General features: G+C 44.2%; 1 protein-coding gene across 4 annotated transcripts in view; it reads right to left on the bottom strand.

Moving 5' to 3' along the window:
• The window catches only part of LOC115102206 (rho guanine nucleotide exchange factor 10-like protein), a 32,070-nt gene continuing 12,268 nt past the window's right edge, over positions 1-19,802 (bottom strand). For 2 of the 4 annotated variants that reach the window (XM_029621879.2, XM_029621882.2), the window contains 20 exons: positions 16,495-16,575; positions 16,009-16,117; positions 15,301-15,482; positions 14,917-15,096; positions 14,630-14,746; positions 14,216-14,308; positions 13,087-13,257; positions 12,751-12,896; positions 8,407-8,561; positions 7,684-7,799; positions 7,422-7,549; positions 6,859-6,959; positions 6,564-6,685; positions 3,420-3,506; positions 2,996-3,216; positions 2,487-2,644; positions 2,055-2,197; positions 1,656-1,827; positions 1,312-1,437; positions 1-1,115 (listed from right to left, as the gene is read on the bottom strand). In XM_029621879.2, the coding sequence (XP_029477739.1) occupies positions 544-1,115; positions 1,312-1,437; positions 1,656-1,827; positions 2,055-2,197; positions 2,487-2,644; positions 2,996-3,216; positions 3,420-3,506; positions 6,564-6,685; positions 6,859-6,959; positions 7,422-7,549; positions 7,684-7,799; positions 8,407-8,561; positions 12,751-12,896; positions 13,087-13,257; positions 14,216-14,308; positions 14,630-14,746; positions 14,917-15,096; positions 15,301-15,482; positions 16,009-16,117; positions 16,495-16,575 (3,180 nt within the window). In that variant the 3' untranslated portion in view covers positions 1-543. Of the gene's footprint in view, positions 1,116-1,311; positions 1,438-1,655; positions 1,828-2,054; positions 2,198-2,486; positions 2,645-2,995; positions 3,217-3,419; positions 3,507-6,563; positions 6,686-6,858; positions 6,960-7,421; positions 7,550-7,683; positions 7,800-8,406; positions 8,562-12,375; positions 12,418-12,750; positions 12,897-13,086; positions 13,258-14,215; positions 14,309-14,629; positions 14,747-14,916; positions 15,097-15,300; positions 15,483-16,008; positions 16,118-16,494; positions 16,576-19,802 lie in introns of all 4 variants that reach the window. The other 2 variants (XM_065005364.1, XM_065005365.1) reach the window with 2 other exon arrangements.

Below are 19,802 nucleotides of genomic sequence, written 5' to 3'. Positions count from 1 at the left end.
GTGTAAAGAGTTTAGAAGTACTTTATAAACATCCTCCCATACACCCTAACATTAACATTAACATGTTTTGTGTTAGCAACACACATGATACACTGGCAATAGGAGTCAATTAGAGTGACAACAAGAAAATCGAAATCTAACATTCGTAACTGTCACTTTTCAATCACTTGTCAATTATACTTTTTTCAAGAATGTGCAAAATGCAAAATCATGTTGAGTGAACCTCCTCAAATTCCATTTGACGAGACCCCCTGGTCTAGATCTGCCAGACTGAAGAAGCATCTGCTGGGAGGAGTGTGTGTGAGGTCCTGAAACATGTCAAACACAGTTTGCAGCACACCACTACTCCCTCAGACTCAATCCAGAAATCCAACCACCAAGGTGGTAGAGGAATGTACCATCCTGTATAGCCCTTCATGACAGTCTAGTCATCCTGAATATATATTGTTTAATAGTCTCTTCTTCATAGAGCACGCAATACATCAGGCGAGTGGGAGGAGCCTGCGGAGCCAGCTCTCGTCTCGTCCAAACAGTCTTGTATCCTCATGGACTCACTGTTAGTGGGAGTTGCCAAACCATGAGCGTACTTTCATCTGGGTCCCCATTGGCTGCTATAGTCTCCTCCCCAAGTCGACGGAACCCCCTGCCTCCGGAGAAGACGGCAGCCGAGGTCACCTTGTCCTTCCCACGCCCCTCCCTGGCCGGGGGCTGCCCCCGTACCCATACCTCAGGGTCCTCGCTCAGCTCATAGATAGAGCCGTCCTCAGGGCTGTGCTCCGGGGTCTCCGGTGGGGCGTCACATGGGCTCTGGTCGGGTTCGGCTGTCAGCAGCTTGCCGGGCAGCTGGGTGGTTGAGCGGAGGCGATACTGAAGCAGCATTCCCTTGGCCTTGGAGGGCTCTCCCTGAGGGGAGGAGCAGTCAGGTTGTGAGAGTGACTCCTGGGACAATTCATTCCTCCGCTCCCCACCCTCTCCTCCTCCCGCTCCCCCATTGGCCTGGTCGGCAGTCTCGCAGACAGAATCCCGTTTGAGCATGTCTGGGGACAGGGTGCTGGAGGTGACCACAAGGAAATCCACAGGGCCACAGTGAGCGTTTAGAGACGTCATCCCTTTACCTATGGGACAAATAGCACACAAGGCCTCGGTTAGAAAACACACAACTTGATTGGTGGGTTGGTTGGTTGATTGATTTTATTACACAATTATAATACATAATACAGCCAGTCACACCAATGCAATGGGAGTAACCGGATGCCACCTTGATGCCAGTGTTCATGTGAAAACATCAGTTCTGTCTGTGCTAAGCCTGACCTGTTATTTTGGGGATCCCCTCCAGTTTGGGCACGGGCAGGGTGACGATGATGCCCTGGGCAGTGCCCACCCACAGCAGCCCCTGGCAAATGAGTAGGCTGGTGACCCGGACGCTGCCCTGCTGCCCTGGAAGAGAGACACAACCACCATTCTGTCACTTCCTCCTGTTCATGTCAACGTTACAGTTGCCCTCGTCAACATTTATGATCCATCCATCCCTAATACCAGTTTGCTCATACCTGTATCCAATCCTTTTAGACCTACACAAGTGTCTAAGGACTGGTTTTGAATCATGTAAGTGAAACAAGTGGTCGGTAACCTGTGACCTTCTACACTGTACTTGCCTGGGCTGAGGAAGGTGGAGCGTGTGGAGATGTTGATCTCCTGCAGGTGCTCCAGTGTCTCCGTGTGGAACAGGCGGATGGATGAGCCCTCGGAGAAGGCCATCCACACCCCTCCCCCCGCCCGCACCATGTGACTCACACTGACCAGTGGCTCAGGGTGCGCGTCAAAACTCTTTCAGAGGGGGAGAGAGAATTAGTGAATGAATGAGAAAGAGGTGTTATGATCAAGCGAGATAGGAGAGAGGTTGTCAATTCACGTGTCCTTTCCTTACTAGCTACAGTATCATATTACACCTATCCAATCCTTTTCGGGTCATATAGTCGCTCTGTCCCTCTTCTCTTCCTCATTCCTTCAGCCCTCTGTAAATGAGGGTGTATAGAAGGGTGTGTTTTGCCAACCTGTGTGTGGAGGCTGGAGCCCTGGATGACGGTGACGTGGTTGGCACAGCTGGCCCACACAGCATTCTCTAGGGTTAGGAGGGTGCGGATGGGGCCACTGCCCACAGTCACCAGCCTGCACGAGTCAGGGTCCCACAGCCCCTCTGGAAAAAAAGAGAAAATGGTCAATGTTAATGATGGTTACTTATTTATCCATCACATTGGCTTAACCAGGTAGATTATTGAGAACACCATAGAGAAACATTATTATATTCAATTTAAGTCTGAGAGCACTGTTCAGGAGAGTGTAGTGGTACAACAGCAGACTGAGAGGCAGACCTATAGGCCTATAGTATGTTCATCTTGATGTTGTCTTGTAACTTGTAATGGAATACCTTGATTATACAAGGACATGGCAGGATACAATATTATACAGTTGGTTTGCGGTCTCACCTCCACTCTTCCGAGCATAAACAGACACTTTTCCATTCCCCAGCCCAGCGAACAGGAAGGAGGCAGAGTGTTTCAGGCACAGAACTGGACAACTGTCTGGGTTGGAGAAGGTCAGCAGGCACTGGGTCGAAGTGTCCACGGTACCGTACACATGAATGCTGGGAAATGGAGTTAATGAGAAATAGGGTGACCTTTTCCTAATTATATGACAATGACATGAGGCAACTTGAATTCTACTGATAGAGTTGTGTGTGGCCACTTGGGCTGATACGTTCCGGTTTCTACTAACATTGATATGGACAATACAAAAGTCACAATGAACTGAATGGTAAATGTTAAGTCTGGCACTTTTTTCTGATTTGTTGGTTCCTTGGAGAATAGTGGATAACCAAATCCAAAAGGTGCAGCATGAAAAATTCAGCCATGTTCACTAAACACATGGGTGTCAGCATATTGTGTAAACTCATTCTGCAGTGTTTGCTTGTACTACAGTACACACAATGACTCACTTGCCATCCTGCAGGCCTATACAGATGGTGTTGCCAGTCCTGGCTGTGCTCTTGACAGCAGCCTCCCCTTCCCCTTCCTCCTCTGTGGGACAAGGCTCCATCACGTGATCCAGACACAGGACTGGCGCCCCCATCTGGATGGACTTGACCATGCGCGGCATGGAGCGGTTCAGAGAGAAGATTTCCACTTGACCATGGTTGCGGTCACCTCCACTGGCCACCTGGTCATGACAGATACAGGATGTTAATGGGGCTGACCAGCTATCGAACACAGGTCTACTGCATGACTCTAGATCACATGAGCCCGCTGAGCAAAAAAAAGAGCTAAAGCCTAGGCTTAGGTTACTCATCACATGAACCATTAGTTAATTGGACCACCTTCGCTACACTTCACCACAACTCAACCACGGTTTGCAGTACTCACCCAAAGGTAGCCCTGCGGCAGAGAGGTGCTGGCTGCAGAGAATGCCAGCAGGGCACATTGGACCGGGTTGTGAAGGGCAGTCTCCAGCTACAGACACAACAAAAGCTCACTTTTACCCACAGACCTACTGTACTCAGTTATATAGATACACGGAGTGTACGAAACATTAGGAATACCTTCTTAATATGGAGTTGCACCACCTTTTACCCTCAGAACAGCCTGAATTCATAGGGCATGGACTCTACAAGGTGTCGAAAGCGTTCCATAGGGAAGCTGGCCCTTGTTGACCCCAGTGTGTCCCACAGTTCTGTCAAGTTGGCTGGATGTCCTTTGGGTGGTGGACCATTTTTGATACACACCGGAAACTGTTGAGCGTGAAAAACCCAGCAGCGTTGCAGTTGACACTCAAACCGGTGCTTTTGGCACTTACTACCATACCCCGTTCAAAGGCACTTAAATATTTTGTGTTGCCCATTCACCCTCTGAATGGCACACGTACATGTCTCAATTCTCTCAAGGCTTACAAATCCTTCTTTAACCTGTCCTCCCCCCTTCATCTACACTGATTGAAGTGGATTTAATGTTTTGTAATCTCAATGTATATGTATTCGGGATTAGACAATATATTGTATATTATAGCTAAATTCTCTCTATGAACGGGATATAACAGCAGCCCATTGAATGTTTCAGCTGACCGTTCCTTTACCTCAATAGCTTTACTTGAATGACATTATAAGAACATTTCTGGAACATCCTGCTAGACTTGATGTTCAGAATCAGAGGAAAGTAATTGGCAGTATTTCGAGTATGGATCTAATGCACTATTAAATCCAAAATAATATCAAGCATTTTTTCTGACACTGAAGACTCATGACAGCCTTATTGAAATGAAGCTGAGCTGTGGTTCTGGGTGTTAGATTACACTCTGTGTAGGAAATTGTTTTGTTGAATAATTGAATCGAAACATGTATTTATATTTGCAGCTGAAGACTAATTAGATTTCCAATGGGGTTTGATTGGAAGAGGCAGACGGTATTAGAGGAACAGGGATCAAAACAAATCAGCATTTTCTTTTTACACACACACACACACACACACACACACACACACACACACACACACACACACACACACACACACACACACACACACACACACACACACACACACACACACACACACAATGAAGCCATATAACAAGTTTGTTGACCCACAATAATGCAGCATATGGATGCAAATTGGAACATTGTGTGTGTCCTCAAACAGAGTCTAGTCCATCGTCTCCGTATACCCTGCAGTGGTGTGAAGTCCCATGATAACTGGCATCTGCCACTGCTGCTGCATTTCCATACAAATGGTGTACATGTATATTTTTCGCCAGGAGGAAATTTTTAGAACGCCATCCAACACACACAAACGCTCTTTTCAGAGACAGAGGCATCTGAATTTCAAATAGTTCAGATGAAGGGAATGGTGGTGAACAGTATGTAAGAGCTTGGAGGAGTGGAGGGAGTGTGGATACCCTTCCAGAAAATAACACTGGGTTGCATACAAAATGGCACCCTATTCCCTATATAGTGCACTACTTTTCACCAGAGCCCACACAGGGGGAATAGGGTGCCATTTTGGATGCATGCTGGTCTGTGATTTACTGTTTACTTGTAATTTATGCAGGCATAATTGTGGGAGAGCCTTTCCAGAGAGTCCAGGGGGGGTTTAGTTTAGAGAAACCAGCCGTTAGTCTTTCAATTTCAACTTGAAAAGACTACTTGGAATGCCATCCAGCATTTTCCTCGCTTCGTGGATTATCTTCAGGAGTCAATGGCCTCAGCCGAGTCCCCAGAAATAAGGTGCTTACCCTTTGATCTCTCCTTTATCCCTAGACACAGATACTATGAAAGCGGAAACTGAATCAGATTCACTTATTTTAAAGGTAGAGTATGACCAGCAGTTGAGTATGTTGATACGTTTTTGGCAGTGTGTGTTCAATCCTCAATCAAATGTATTTATAAAGCCCTTTTTACATCAGCAGTCACAAAGTGCTATACAGATAGCCGGTCTAAAATCCAAAAGAGCAAGCCATGCAGATGTACAAGCACAGTGGCTAGGAAAAACTCTAGAAAGGCAGGAACCTATGAAGAAACCTAGAGAAGAACCAGGTTCCGAGGGGTGGCCAGACCTCTTCTGAAAGGGGGGAACTTAGATTATCACTAGATCGGACTGAAGACATGACTCCAGATTGAAACAAACTATGTCATTCATTTTTGTGCATCTTTTAGTGGAGGCTGTGGGTGATCTCTTTGCTCAAAAAATGAAAACAAGAATAATAGTATCCCATCTCCTTAACAGGACATGTGCGCACGCACAAGCACACACTCCCACAGGCTTTTACAAAAAGTTTACTTTCAACTACAACTGCATTATTCTAATATAATGAGTAAGTTTGGCACATTCAAGGTGCCAACAATGCATATTTCATATCCTCTTCAATCCTCGTTTCTTTAACCCTGCCAGGCAAACTAAGGGGGTGTGTTAGCATGGCATATCATTACACCTTTCATCTCAACATATTTGCTTTTTACTCAATAATGGCTTCTTTTGTGACAGCTCAAAATACTGCTTTAAGTTACGGTGCAGATTGTTTTCTCTGAGTAACGGAAATGTGCCCGGGGAAATGCGTAGATGAGACCGAGACTTCAGATCATCATACCAATCATAATATAGATGAACTCAACTCAGCAGTCTTGAAATACAATCAAGTGTCGGTCGTTGCAATGGTAATGTAGTGGTCCCTTAGATGAGCAAGGACTGCTGTTCTCCTCATGTGAGTGAAGGATTCCATTTCCTTTATCAAACAGCTTCCATGATCTCATCAGTCAGCCTCATCCAGCTCAGCTGCCAGGAGACGTAGAAGAGACTGGCAATGAATGAGATGGGACTATAGCATAAACTGCTAATCATAGCCTGTGACACACAAAGAAACCCCAGTCACACTTCCTTGAGTGGCAATTACTTGATGGTGTTCCGATTCCCGTTGGATCCAGCCAACGCCTGCTACCTCTAGTCTCTGCTCTCCGTTCGACAGCAAATCCAGCACTGTATCAGACACCTTCACTGAGCTTCCTCACAGCTGTAGCTGCTTACCTTTTGGTCTTGTGTTTTGGAGGAGAAGATGGGAAGTCGGCAGGCTAGCAGGGGACACCAAAATGGATGTCTAGTCTTCCCATCATCCTCTGCAAACACCCAGCCTGGCGTGTTCTCTTCCCCTGTATCAACAGTGATACGTTTAGTTGTACACCTCTGCAACATCCTATCCCAGTGGACAAATTATGACCAATATGCCAAAAAGCGCCAACATGTATTATTTCTGTGTTATGAGTCCAAAGCTAAGCTAGGTTTGCTATAATGTTAAATGGCATTGTTGGAGAGCTCGACTTACTCTTGGCTATCTTGGCGAGGTGTAGGCGGTTGACCCAGGAGATCTTGCTGAGGGGACTGGGAGTGTTGAAAACCACCATGAAACTGACCGGTCGTCCAGATCTGAGGAGCAACAAAATACATGCATTAACATGTAACACACGTGCATGAACACAGACAATCACAGCGAAGGATGGTGTGGATGGGAGAGGGGGTGTGAGAGGGACTTCATGAACATCCAGACTACCCCTCAGCTCTCCCTGATCTAGCCCTGTCCCTTTGTTAATGCTGGACCTTGAATTGCTTCAGTAGAGATTGAGTTTCAATCAGAAACATGAATAAACGTGTAAGCTCTAACTGCCCGTTTTGGCATTTAAATGGAGAGTTGTAAAGATTCCAATATCAAACCACACAGGAATAGACTAGAGCTGAGAGAGTTCCATCCACAGCTTGGCAGTAGAGGATTAAGAATGTGCCAGGCCTTGCCACCCACTCCAAGCTGCCCTGCCATCTTCTTACAACCTACCCACACATACACACCCCCCACACATACACAGGGCCCCAGTTAACCTCCTGGGCACTCACTTGTCAGGCTTGCCTGGCACAGCCAGCCGCAGGCGGCACTTGTTGGCACACTGGATCTGTTCATCTTTGATGTGGATGAGCCTCTGCAGTGCAAGGCACCAGTCCTGCCCTACTGTTGTGTTCAGGTTCTGGAGAAAAAAAAAGAAAAAAAAGAGGGTGGTAGAGGGATGGTATCACATGATAAACTGCCAATGTGATACTGTCTGTCCAATAAACAGAGTTGAAAAGAAAACGTAGGTGTGTGAGTGTGTGTTTCCCTAACCTGGTAGGTGCCTTGTAAAGTCCCCACCAGCAGGGTGATGTTTTCAACCACATACAGGTCGTGTTGTAGCTCCTCCAGCTCCTGGTACAGTCTGGGAGGGCCCAGGAACACTTTACCTGGCACACACAGTCACATCTTTACTGTCTGCGTCATCATCACCATCCTCCATCTCATCCTATTCTTACTCCTCTTAAAGCAGGCGTGTCCAGTCTTATTTACAAAGGTCCGTTGTGGTTGAAGTCTTTCTCTGTCGTACATCTGATTCAACTAATTCTCTTTCTTGAGGTGTGGACTGTGATCAGCTGAATCAGGTGGCTGGAGAAAAAGACGACACCTATACCTGCCCTTTGCGGTAGGATATCCTGTCTCTGTCACCATCATTCTCTGGCCTTTCAACAGTTAGGAAATGTCCTGCTGGGTTTCTCCACAGTAAGTTATCTCCAAATGAGACTGAACCGCAAAATAATACAGGGATGTTTATCTCAGAAATGAGACCGGAGGGACAACATCTGAACTACTCCCAGAGGGTTACAATGTAGCCTCTTTTATCACTCAATTATGGAACTGAAGCCTTTAGAGAGATTTCAAAACTAGTCCGTTCCTCCCAAGCAGGTACCCGGTAATAGAGTGGGAAAAGTTGCTTTTCATTACAATAGTATTTTGTCTTGAATGTGAAAGTGTACAATGCATACTTTTTTTATTGAACTGAATGTGTGTTCTTACCTGGAACATTAGCAACGTTTGGCCGTTTCCCAGTATCTTTGCTCTGGAAGCTCTCCTGTCCCACCTCCACTACCTGCGTCTGCAGCAAGGGGGCACTCCACTTCACTGTGTATTTAGGACCAATGGGAACTAGACTGCTGATATCAGGGGGACCCCTAGTGGAGGAAACAGGAACACATGTCACTGGCGTGAACATAGAGATGTTCCCAAAACTTGTTCTCAATGGCGCCTCCCATGCTGTCCAAGAAGCCGTCACTACAAAGATATTGTCCTCTCTTTTTCCATCTCTATGGGCTGAACTATAAACACGTTGGTTGTTTAGCAACAAAAACAATGTGTGTGCAACTATGGGGCAAAACATAAAGGGTTGGCTTAGATTGTTGACAACATGTCAATTATATTTAGTCTCCAAATTGTTTTTGAATACAAATACAACTCTTGAGCAGTGGTTGTTTCACAAATACATTGTCACAGATGTTGGTTAGTTAGCTATCACATTTTTGTCATATTAGCATAGACATGACATGAGTCAAAACAAGACATGGTATCAATAACAGCGAGCTGAAACGAGCCACCTGCGATTCTCTACATGGCAGCTTCTTGTCATTGTTGCTAGTTATCTGACTGTTCAGAATCTTAACACTGTCACGCTGGCTTCTGCCTCGTCGATGCGTGCATCATTTTTGTGAAAAAACTTTGAATGTAAGTGATAATGCAAATGCAGTTCATTCTCTTGGTTGTTGGTGTATTGGGGGGGGTTATTGGTAGTGGGGAATGGAATTGTTTTTCTTCTGGGAGGGGGGGGGGGCTGTGGGAGGGGTCTCGAATGGTTGAGGGACAGCTATTGGGGAACTGTGGGGGGGGGGGATCTTGGAGGGTTCGGGCTTCACAAGATTGTGATCGTCAAAAAGGAAACTATGACATATTTTATATCACTATCATGCACACGCCCCCTCACACACACAGATGGCTCTGTTGCAGAAAGACTGATACATGTTTGATAGTGGTAGTAGACACCCTCACACACACAGATGGCTCTGTTGCAGAAAGACTGATACATGTTTGATAGTGGTAGTAGACACCCTCACACACACAGATGGCTCTGTTGCAGAAAGACTGATACATGTTTGATAGTGGTAGTAGACACCCTCACACACACAGATGGCTCTGTTGCAGAAAGACTGATACATGTTTGATAGTGGTAGTAGACACCCTCACACACACAGATGGCTCTGTTGCAGAAACACTGATACATGTTTGATAGTGGTAGTAGACACCCTCACACACACAGATGGCTCTGTTGCAGAAAGACTGATACATGTTTGATAGTGGTAGTAGACACCCTCACACACACAGATGGCTCTGTTGCAGAAACACTGATACATGTTTGATAGTGGTAGTAGACACCCTCACACACACAGATGGCTCTGTTGCAGAAACACTGATACATGTTTGATAGTGGTAGTAGACACCCTCACACACACAGATGGCTCTGTTGCAGAAACACTGATACATGTTTGATAGTAGTAGTAGACACCCTGACACATAAGGATGGCTCTGCTGCAGAAACACTGATACATGTTTGATAGTGGTAGTAGACACCCTGACACATAAGGATGGCTCTGTTGCAGAAACACTGATACATGTTTGATAGTAGTAGTAGACACCCTGACACATAAGGATGGCTCTGCTGCAGAAACACTGATACATGTTTGATAGTGGTAGTAGACACCCTCACACACACAGATGGCTCTGTTGCAGAAACACTGATACATGTTTGATAGTAGTAGTAGACACCCTCACACATAAGGATGGCTCTGCTGCAGAAACATTGATACATGTTTGATAGTGGTAGTAGACACCCTGACACATAAGGATGGCTCTGTTGCAGAAACACTGATACATGTTTGATAGTAGTAGTAGACACCCTGACACATAAGGATGGCTCTGCTGCAGAAACACTGATACATGTTTGATAGTGGTAGTAGACACCCTGACACATAAGGATGGCTCTGTTGCAGAAAGACTGATACATGTTTGATAGTAGTAGTAGACACCCTGACACATAAGGATGGCTCTGCTGCAGAAAGACTGATACATGTTTGATAGTAGTAGTAGACACCCTGACACATAAGGATGGCTCTGTTGCAGAAAGACTGATACATGTTTGATAGTAGTAGTAGACACCCTGACACATAAGGATGGCTCTGCTGCAGAAAGACTGATACATGTTTGATAGTAGTAGTAGACACCCTGACACATAAGGATGGCTCTGTTGCAGAAACACTGATACATGTTTGATAGTAGTAGTAGACACCCTGACACATAAGGATGGCTCTGCTGCAGAAAGACTGATACATGTTTGATAGTAGTAGTAGACACCCTGACACATAAGGATGGCTCTGCTGCAGAAAGACTGATACATGTTTGATAGTGGTAGTAGACACCCTGACACATAAGGATGGCTCTGTTGCAGAAACACTGATACATGTTTGATAGTAGTAGTAGACACCCTGACACATAAGGATGGCTCTGCTGCAGAAACACTGATACATGTTTGATAGTGGTAGTAGACACCCTGACACATAAGGATGGCTCTGTTGCAGAAACACTGATACATGTTTGATAGTAGTAGTAGACACCCTGACACATAAGGATGGCTCTGCTGCAGAAACACTGATACATGTTTGATAGTGGTAGTAGACACTGACACTGATGGCTCTGCTGCAGAAAGACATAAGTTTGATGGCTCTGCTCTTGCAGAAAGACTGATACATGTTTGATAGTAGTAGTAGACACCCTGACACATAAGGATGGCTCTGTTGCAGAAAGACTGATACATGTTTGATAGTAGTAGTAGACACCCTGACACATAAGGATGGCTCTGTTGCAGAAAGACTGATACATGTTTGATAGTAGTAGTAGACACCCTGACACATAAGGATGGCTCTGTTGCAGAAAGACTGATACATGTTTGATAGTAGTAGTAGACACCCTGACACATAAGGATGGCTCTGTTGCAGAAAGACTGATACATGTTTGATAGTAGTAGTAGACACCCTGACACATAAGGATGGCTCTGTTGCAGAAAGACTGATACATGTTTGATAGTAGTAGTAGACACCCTGACACATAAGGATGGCTCTGTTGCAGAAAGACTGATACATGTTTGATAGTAGTAGTAGACACCCTGACACATAAGGATGGCTCTGTTGCAGAAAGACTGATACATGTTTGATAGTAGTAGTAGACACCCTGACACATAAGGATGGCTCTGTTGCAGAAAGACTGATACATGTTTGATAGTAGTAGTAGACACCCTGACACATAAGGATGGCTCTGTTGCAGAAAGACTGATACATGTTTGATAGTAGTAGTAGACACCCTGACACATAAGGATGGCTCTGTTGCAGAAAGACTGATACATGTTTGATAGTAGTAGTAGACACCCTCACACATAAGGATGGCTCTGTTGCAGAAAGACTGATACATGTTTGATAGTGTCTTGATGCTGTATTGTTTGTCCTTCATGTTCTAATACTTTAATGTTACCCCTTCCTTGTGTTTTATGTAATAAATAATTATTTAAAAAATAATATAAAAAGAGATAATGCAATCCTAACAGCAATTGAGAAATCCTGTTAAAAGTGTCAGGGCTCTTTGAATCAACAGCATGAAAGGAGGTCAAGGAATACGTAATGCAATTACAGTCCTTCTGATAAGTTGAATCCTTCTCCAAACACCAGCACCCCCTAATGATTTTCAGGGCACGTTACTAATCATCAATCCCCATAATTGTGCATGAGAAGAATTGTAATCTGTTCCTCCGGAAATGTGAAAGTTGGGGGTAAAGTTGGCATGAGGCATGAGCCGAATCAAGTAGGGTGCAACAAATAATTTATCAGGCTCTCTGATCAAAACTGAGGGTTTCAAGCGCAAAGTTGCAATACATTTTGTGGAAAACTTTACCTTTGTTCATTTATGACACTATCAATGCCGTGATTCTCATATCTACAATAGTTGTGTTGGACAAGATGGAGAAAAAGAGAGTTGGTCGACATGAATACACAGTGTGGTTGTCATTCCACAACATGACATTAGGCCAGTGGAGGTTGGTAGGAAGAGCTATAGGAGGACAGGCTCATTGTAATGGCTGGAATGGAATAAATAGAACAGAGTCAAACATGTGGTTTCCATATGTTTGATGTGTTTGATACCGTTCCATTTATTCCATTGCAGCCCGTCCTCCTATAGCTCCTCCCACCAGCTTCCTCCGCATGAGACAGTATGTCTCGTACATAGATGATCTATTTCTATGGTCTCATCCTGGTAGTGCTGACTCACTTGACGTTGATGTTTGCACAGATGAGGGTGTCGTTCAGCAGGAAAACTTTGCGCTCCTTGGACTTAAGGACCTGTCCTTTCTCCCCGTACACTGTCTCAATCAGTACCTCACACAGTATCAGCTGCCTCTGGTCTGAGTTCAAGAGCTATAGAGGGGACACAAATATCACACATCACACACACAACACACTTCCTCACTTAACTCTTACACACAATGGAATTGACTAAAACATTTGTTTTTCAAATTTACCTTAAAAAGAAAAGATGTTGTTTCGAGAAAGACAGACAGACATTGGAAATCATTGGTGGTGTCTTTAGCATATGTATATACGTCACCTTGCTCAGTTGACGGTCACCAATGCTGCGTGCCAGCTGCTGGATTTCAGCGACCTGGTCAGCGACTCGTTTCTGCTCGTTCAGCCTCTCGGCCAACGTCTCCAGCTCAGTGAGGGCCAACTGCAGGGGCAGGCGGTCAGGGTGGGCCCGGGGAGTGTTCTTCAGCATGTCCTGAAGGAGGGAGGGAGAGAGCAAGTGGGGGGAGAAGGAGAGAGAGAGTGTGTGTGTGTGTGTGTGTGAGAGAGAATGAGAGAGAGAGAGAGATAGAAAACAGAGTCTTTAGTAACAGAGTATTCGGAAAGTATTCAGACCCCTTGACTTTTTCCCACAATTCCTTCGACCTCATAGCTTGGTTTTTGCTCTGTCATGCACTGTCAACTGTGGGACCTTATATAGACAGGTGTGTGCCTTTCCAAATCATGTCCAATCAATTGAATTTACCACAGGTGGACTCCAATCAAGTTGTAGAAACATCTCAAGGATGATCAATGGAAACAGGATGCACCGGAGATCAATTTCGAGTCTCATAGCAAAGGGTCTGAATACTTATGTAAATAAGTTCTGTTTTTGATTTGTAATAAATTTGCACAAAAAAAAAAAAATGTTTTCGCTTTGTCATTATGGGGTATTACGTGTAGATTGATGAGTGAAAAAAAGTATTTAATATATTTTAGAATAAGGCTGTAATGTAACAAAATGTGGAAAAGGGAAGGGGTCTGAATACTTTCCAAATGCACTGAAGGGAGCCACATTTCACTACAAACACTCGCCCTCTCACTTCCTCAGTATTAATGAACTCATAGGATTCCCCTAAGAAAGCTGTCTGGGTTTTTACCTGACATGCTTGGCAGAGCACACTATAATAAGGCCTTTTTCCAAATACATGTTCATGAGAAGGTTTTAAATAGTTTGGTTTTTTCTTTGTTCCTCTTCTCGACACATGCTTTGTTCCATGGAGCTTAATAAAGAATACTTCAACATAATCAACACAAACTAAAATAGAAGTAAAGATGAGTAAATGTTAGTGTACAGCCTATAGCATATATTTATATATATCATGAACGACAAGTATTATACATTAATCTTCGAAAAGATAAGATGCTTGTTTTTGCTGTGTCTTGGTACTAACCTGTAGCAGCAGGATGAACTGAGGGAAGCGCTGGATTGGTTTAACCATAAGGCCATAAAGAGTGATTCTGTCAGGACTTGACACTTGCTTCTTCTGTGGGGGCACAAGCATAGAGGCCAAGTCAACAGGGAGTTCATTACATCGTATCTAAGAGGATGATATACAGTATATAGTAGCCCTGAGATGTCAAACACATTCTCACTTTCAAATTCAGAATTAACCATCTGGAGGCGAATCTGACTGACCATTTCACCAAATGCTACAAGAAAACATTGAATGCAAATAGATGCCAAACTTTGAACTTATTGCATACGAATAGATATACTGTAGCAGCAAACAATTTTACAGCCTTGGGAGAGGAAATAAGTCTAATTCATTGTAAACTGAATGATCAAAGAGGAGAGAGTAGGCCACCTTGAGAAACTCCAGGAAAGCTGGCTTGGAAATGCAGGCTTTCTTGATGAGCGCCATAGCGTTAGTGAAGTTGTTGACGTAGTCGCTGTACACGTCTAGTACCATTGACTTGGAAAACTGTGGAGAGAAAAATGGATGCAACATCCAGTCATATAATATTAGTGGAAGGATACATAGAAGGATAGATTTTCTAAGTATTCCAACAGGGCCGTGTTCATTTGCATTGTGTGCCCTAATGAACTGGAGCCTGTTCCCTGCACTTGGATAGATCCATCCTCCATACTGACCGAGGCCACAAAGAGGTCTCCGATCTTCTCACTGAGGTCCCACTCGGCCACACGGGATGCCAGGGCGATTTGGAACATTGAGTGGCACTGCAGGATCTCCCGCAGCCGGTAAAATATGGGCCGCACCTTCTTATCGCTCAGGATCCGGGCCTCTGGCTCAAGCAAGGGCTTCTGGTACTCCTGAGAGCAGCAAGGAGGAGAACCAATCAGAGTGATGCTCACTGATATCTGGTTAGCTGGACTCATCATCAGGGGGGGGGGTGCTGCAACCAGCCACCCGGAGGATGACCTCTGAAGTTAATGTCAGTGAATCAAAATGACTTCAGACTGTCTGGGTATGGTTCAAATGAAGTGTTGTAAAAAAGAACAGTGGAGGTCACTCACCACTAAGATTCTCTTGAGAGAGTCCACATAACTCCTCTCACTTTGTACAATGGAACCAACGATGTGGCGTCTGATAATCTGTTGGGTGCTAAGCCCCTTTGGCATAGGGCTCAGCTGGGGCGGTGGGTGCTTCACTTCAGACACCATCACGTCCAGATAACCAGCGTCATCATCACTCTCCTCTGTATGGTGACAGTGACATACCTTTAAACTCATTTGCCTGTCTACCAATACAGTTCTGTTCTCACATGGCCTGATGATATAGTGTAGCCCCAGCCCAGGGTCCTATTCATTAGGGAATGCAAATGTTTTGCAATAGAAAACATAAAATGTGTTTCTTATTGAACATGTCAAGGTTGTCCCCGTATGTTTCAATCCATTTTCTACCATTTGGTGCCCAATGAATACGACCCAGCCCTCGCCTTGTGTCCTTGTCTGTGGTTGTCTGACACCTTGATGATGGAATTGACAGCCCAGTGCCTCCCACAGCCACCTCAAGAACCGAATGAGTGACGTGTTAAATCTCTGATAAACTTCTTTGATAACTGGGACATTTCACTTTTACATTTGTTTAACCAGCATTGACTAGTGATATTGACAACAACAACGATGCTAAAAACCATGACAATATATGAGCTATGACAACTGACATTAACCAATACATACTGTGTTTAAAAAGAAGAAGCTGGTAATAATAATAATGCTTACCCGCGGTTTCTTTTTTCTGCAGGAAAGAGACTTTACGCATCATAGCTAACTTAGTCTTTTCCAGTCCGTCCTTGGTGCCATTTCTCGCTGCTTTCATCAGCATCTGGACCTGAAAGAGAAGTGAAGGGGAAAGTAGAGAGAGAGAGAGAGAGAGAGAGAGACAGGGTGAGAGAATAATGCTCTGTAAATATGTGAGAAAAGAGAGGAGACACCGCAGAGCTATGCTTCCCCTTTACAGAGACCACATCAATCATCCTTTGACCAGAGCTAGGCTAGTCGGAGGCTGTGTCCAAAAAGTTGTACACTGCCTCCTATCCCTTTTGACCACTTGATACCCAAACAATCCAGATAACAATTATAGACTAGTCTTTTCACTTACCAGCAGTCAAGGCAGGTAAGATAAGGTAAAGGAGCCAGTTAAGAGAAATGGGACACAGTCACTGTCATACAGTATTTTTACTGTACTCTACAACAATGATTCAGTACCTTGAAGTCACAGCTGCGCATGGCCAGATCCTGCTTGGTCTTGGCACAGCGCTCTTTCAGTCGCCACATGTCCTGAGAAAGCTAAGTTCATCGCCATGCCAATGCCCCCGACCCCACAAGCAAGGATGAAGGACAGGACACCAGATCAGGTGAGCGGACAGAAGTGTTGAGGGAAAGAGAGAGAAAGGAGAGAGGAAAGAGAAGGATAGTCAAGGTGAAAGCAAGAGAGGCAACCAGTGAAATCATAAGATGTGAAAAGGGTTGACAATATTATGTCAATTGAAGGTAGAACAAGGATTGGTTTCAGAAAGTACAGAGAATCTCAAATATTGTCATTCTCCTTAGGTAGTCATTATAAAAATACATTGGTTCTATTTGTTGAATTGTCTTATGAATAGTCTTTCATTCAGCAAGCAAAGACAAGACACTTTTGTTGCCTTCCCTTAAAAAAAGAGACCATTTCCCCTTGCTCCTAACCCACACAAAATATCATTTCAAATCTACAATTAAACCTTTTTTGAAATGTTGAAAAACCTTGTGATACATTTTTTTTTAAACATACAAGCATATCAACAATACCTCATATTATAAGAACCATACTCCTGCCTCTTCAGAAAAACATATCTTAAATCAACACAGATTCAGGGAAGAAAGAAACTTAAGCAGCAGCAGTGGGAGGAGCAGCAGTAAGTGGATGGACAGGGAATATCCAGAGAGGAAGAAGAGGAACCAAGAGAGACTGCTGACAAAGCCACTAACTACTGAACCCACGTGTATCACTTCCTCATCCAGCGAGCAGGGCAGTGCGTTTAAACCAGCTGTGTTCAGTTCCTCCTCAGTATATAAACATTCATTCACTACATTACCAAAAGTATGCTGGGGTCACACCATGAGAGGGCACTAGACAACACCACACACACACTCAACAAACTAACTAAACTACACCATGTTGTTCCTACATGTATTGTTGTCTATAGGTATACACTGTAAGTATACTCTAGGGTCCCCCAGCTGGCGGCCCGTGGGTGATTTTATTTGCCCCCCCCTCAGCAAAAATGTAAATTGTTGCACATAAGACTATAAAAACACAAGCAAATCAGCTCCATGTGATTATAATCTGGGAAATCTGTTCCAAAGTATTCCCATGCGTAATAGAGAGATACACTACATGACCAAAGGTATGTGGACACCTGCTCGTCGAACATCTCAATCCAAAATGATGGGCATTAATATGCAGTTGGTCCCCCTTTGCTGCTATAACAGCCTCCACTCTTATGGGAAGGCTTTCCATTAGATGTTGGAACATTGCTGCGGGGACTTGCTAACCATTCAGCCATAAGAGCACTACTGAGGTCAGGCACTGATGTTGAGGGATTAGGCCTGGCTCGCAGTCGGCGTTCCAATTCATCGCAAAAGTGTTTGATGGGGTTGAGGTCTGGTCTCTGTGAAGGCCAGTCAAGTTCTTCCACACCGATCTAGACAAACCATTTTTGTATGGACTTCGCTTTGTGCACATTGTCATACTGAAACAACTTTTGCCACAAAGTTGGAATTGTCTAGAATGTCATAGCGTTAAGATTTCCCTTCACTGGAACAAAGGGGCCTAGCCCGAACCATGAAAAACAGCCCCAAACCATTATTCCTCCTCCACCAAACTTTACAGTTTGCACTATGCATTTGGGCAGGTAGCGTTCTCCTGGCATCCGCCAAACCCAGATTGCCAGATGGGTTAGGGTTACAGAGAACGCGTTTCCACTGCTCCAGAGTCCAATGGCAGCGAGGTTTACACCACTCCAGCCAACACTTGGCATTGAGCATGGTGATCTTAGGCTTGTGTGCGGCTGCTCGGCCATGGAAACCCATTTCATAAAGCCCCGAACAGTTATTGTGCTGACGTTGCTCCCAGAGGCAGTTTGGAAATCGGTAGTGAGTGTTGCAACCGAAGACAGACAACTTTTACACGCTGCGCGCTTCAGCGGTCGCGTTCTGTGAGCTTGTGTGACCTACCACTTCGCAGCTGAGCCGTTGTTGCTCCTTGACATTTCCACTTCACAATAAGAGCACTTACAGTTGACCGGGGTAGCTCTAGCAGAGCAGAAATTTGACTTGTGCTCGATTTTATACACCTGTCAGCATATAGCCGAACCCACTAATTTGAAGGGGTGTCTGGACATGTGTATGTGTATATATATATTTTTTACCTTTATTTAACTAGGCAAGTCAGTTAAGAACAAATTCTTATTTTCAATGATGGCCTAGGAATAGTGGGCCTTGTTCAGGGGCAGAACGACAGATTTTACATTGTCAGCACGGGGATTCGATCTTGCAACCTTTCGGTTACTAGTCCAACGCTCTAACCACTAGGCTACCTGCCGCCCCATATAGTGTACCTTTGTACACGGTTGCGTTTCAGATTAGTTTGTGCCCAATAGAAATGAAATGGCAAATAATGCATTGTGTAAATAAGAATAGAATGTTTCTAAACATTTCTACATTAATGTGGATGCTACCATGATTACTAATTGTCCTGAAAGATTTGTGAATAATGATGAGTGAGAAAGTTAGATGCACAAATATCATACCCCCCCAAAAATGCTAACCTCCCCTGTATTGTAATGTGAGAGGTTAGCATGTGTTGGGGGTATGATATAAAATGCTAACCTCCCCTGTTATTGTAATGGTGAGAGGTTAGCATGTCTTGGGGGTATGATATTTGGGCATATTCTATTCTCATTTAACATAAATGGGAATCCAAAATTACATAATACATTATTTACCATTATTGTCTATTGGGCACAAAATAATCTTAAACACAACCAAAACAAACAGCAAACGCACCCAACAGTTCGTAGAGTCACAAGCTTGATGTAATCATTGCATGCTAGGAATATGGGACCAAATACTAAACTTTTGACAACCTTAATACAAATATAAGTGAATTTGTCCCAATATTTTTGGTACCATAAAAAACAAAAATCGGTGGACTGTGTACAAAAAGTGCTGTAGTTTCTAAACGATTCACGTGGTATGGATGGAAATACCTTCAAATTAAAGCTGACAGTCTGTACTTTAACCTCATAGTCATTGTATCATTTCAAATCCAAAGCACTGGAGTAGAGCGCCAAAACAGCAAAAAATGTGTCACTGTCCCAACACTTTTGGAGCTCAGTGTATGCGAGCCGACATAGCATCAGACACAATGCCTACATTGATTCAACAAACATCCTTGGGTGTCATTAAATAATTGTAGCAAGTATTGAGCAAAAAGGTCTGAGCAACAAATAAAACACATAATATAGACATTGCAA

Source organism: Oncorhynchus nerka, linkage group LG20, assembly GCF_034236695.1.
Source record: "Oncorhynchus nerka isolate Pitt River linkage group LG20, Oner_Uvic_2.0, whole genome shotgun sequence".
NCBI lineage: Eukaryota > Metazoa > Chordata > Actinopteri > Salmoniformes > Salmonidae > Oncorhynchus > Oncorhynchus nerka.
The sequence above is the reverse complement of the archived record's forward strand: the minus strand, read 5'-3'. Positions and strand labels throughout refer to the sequence as shown.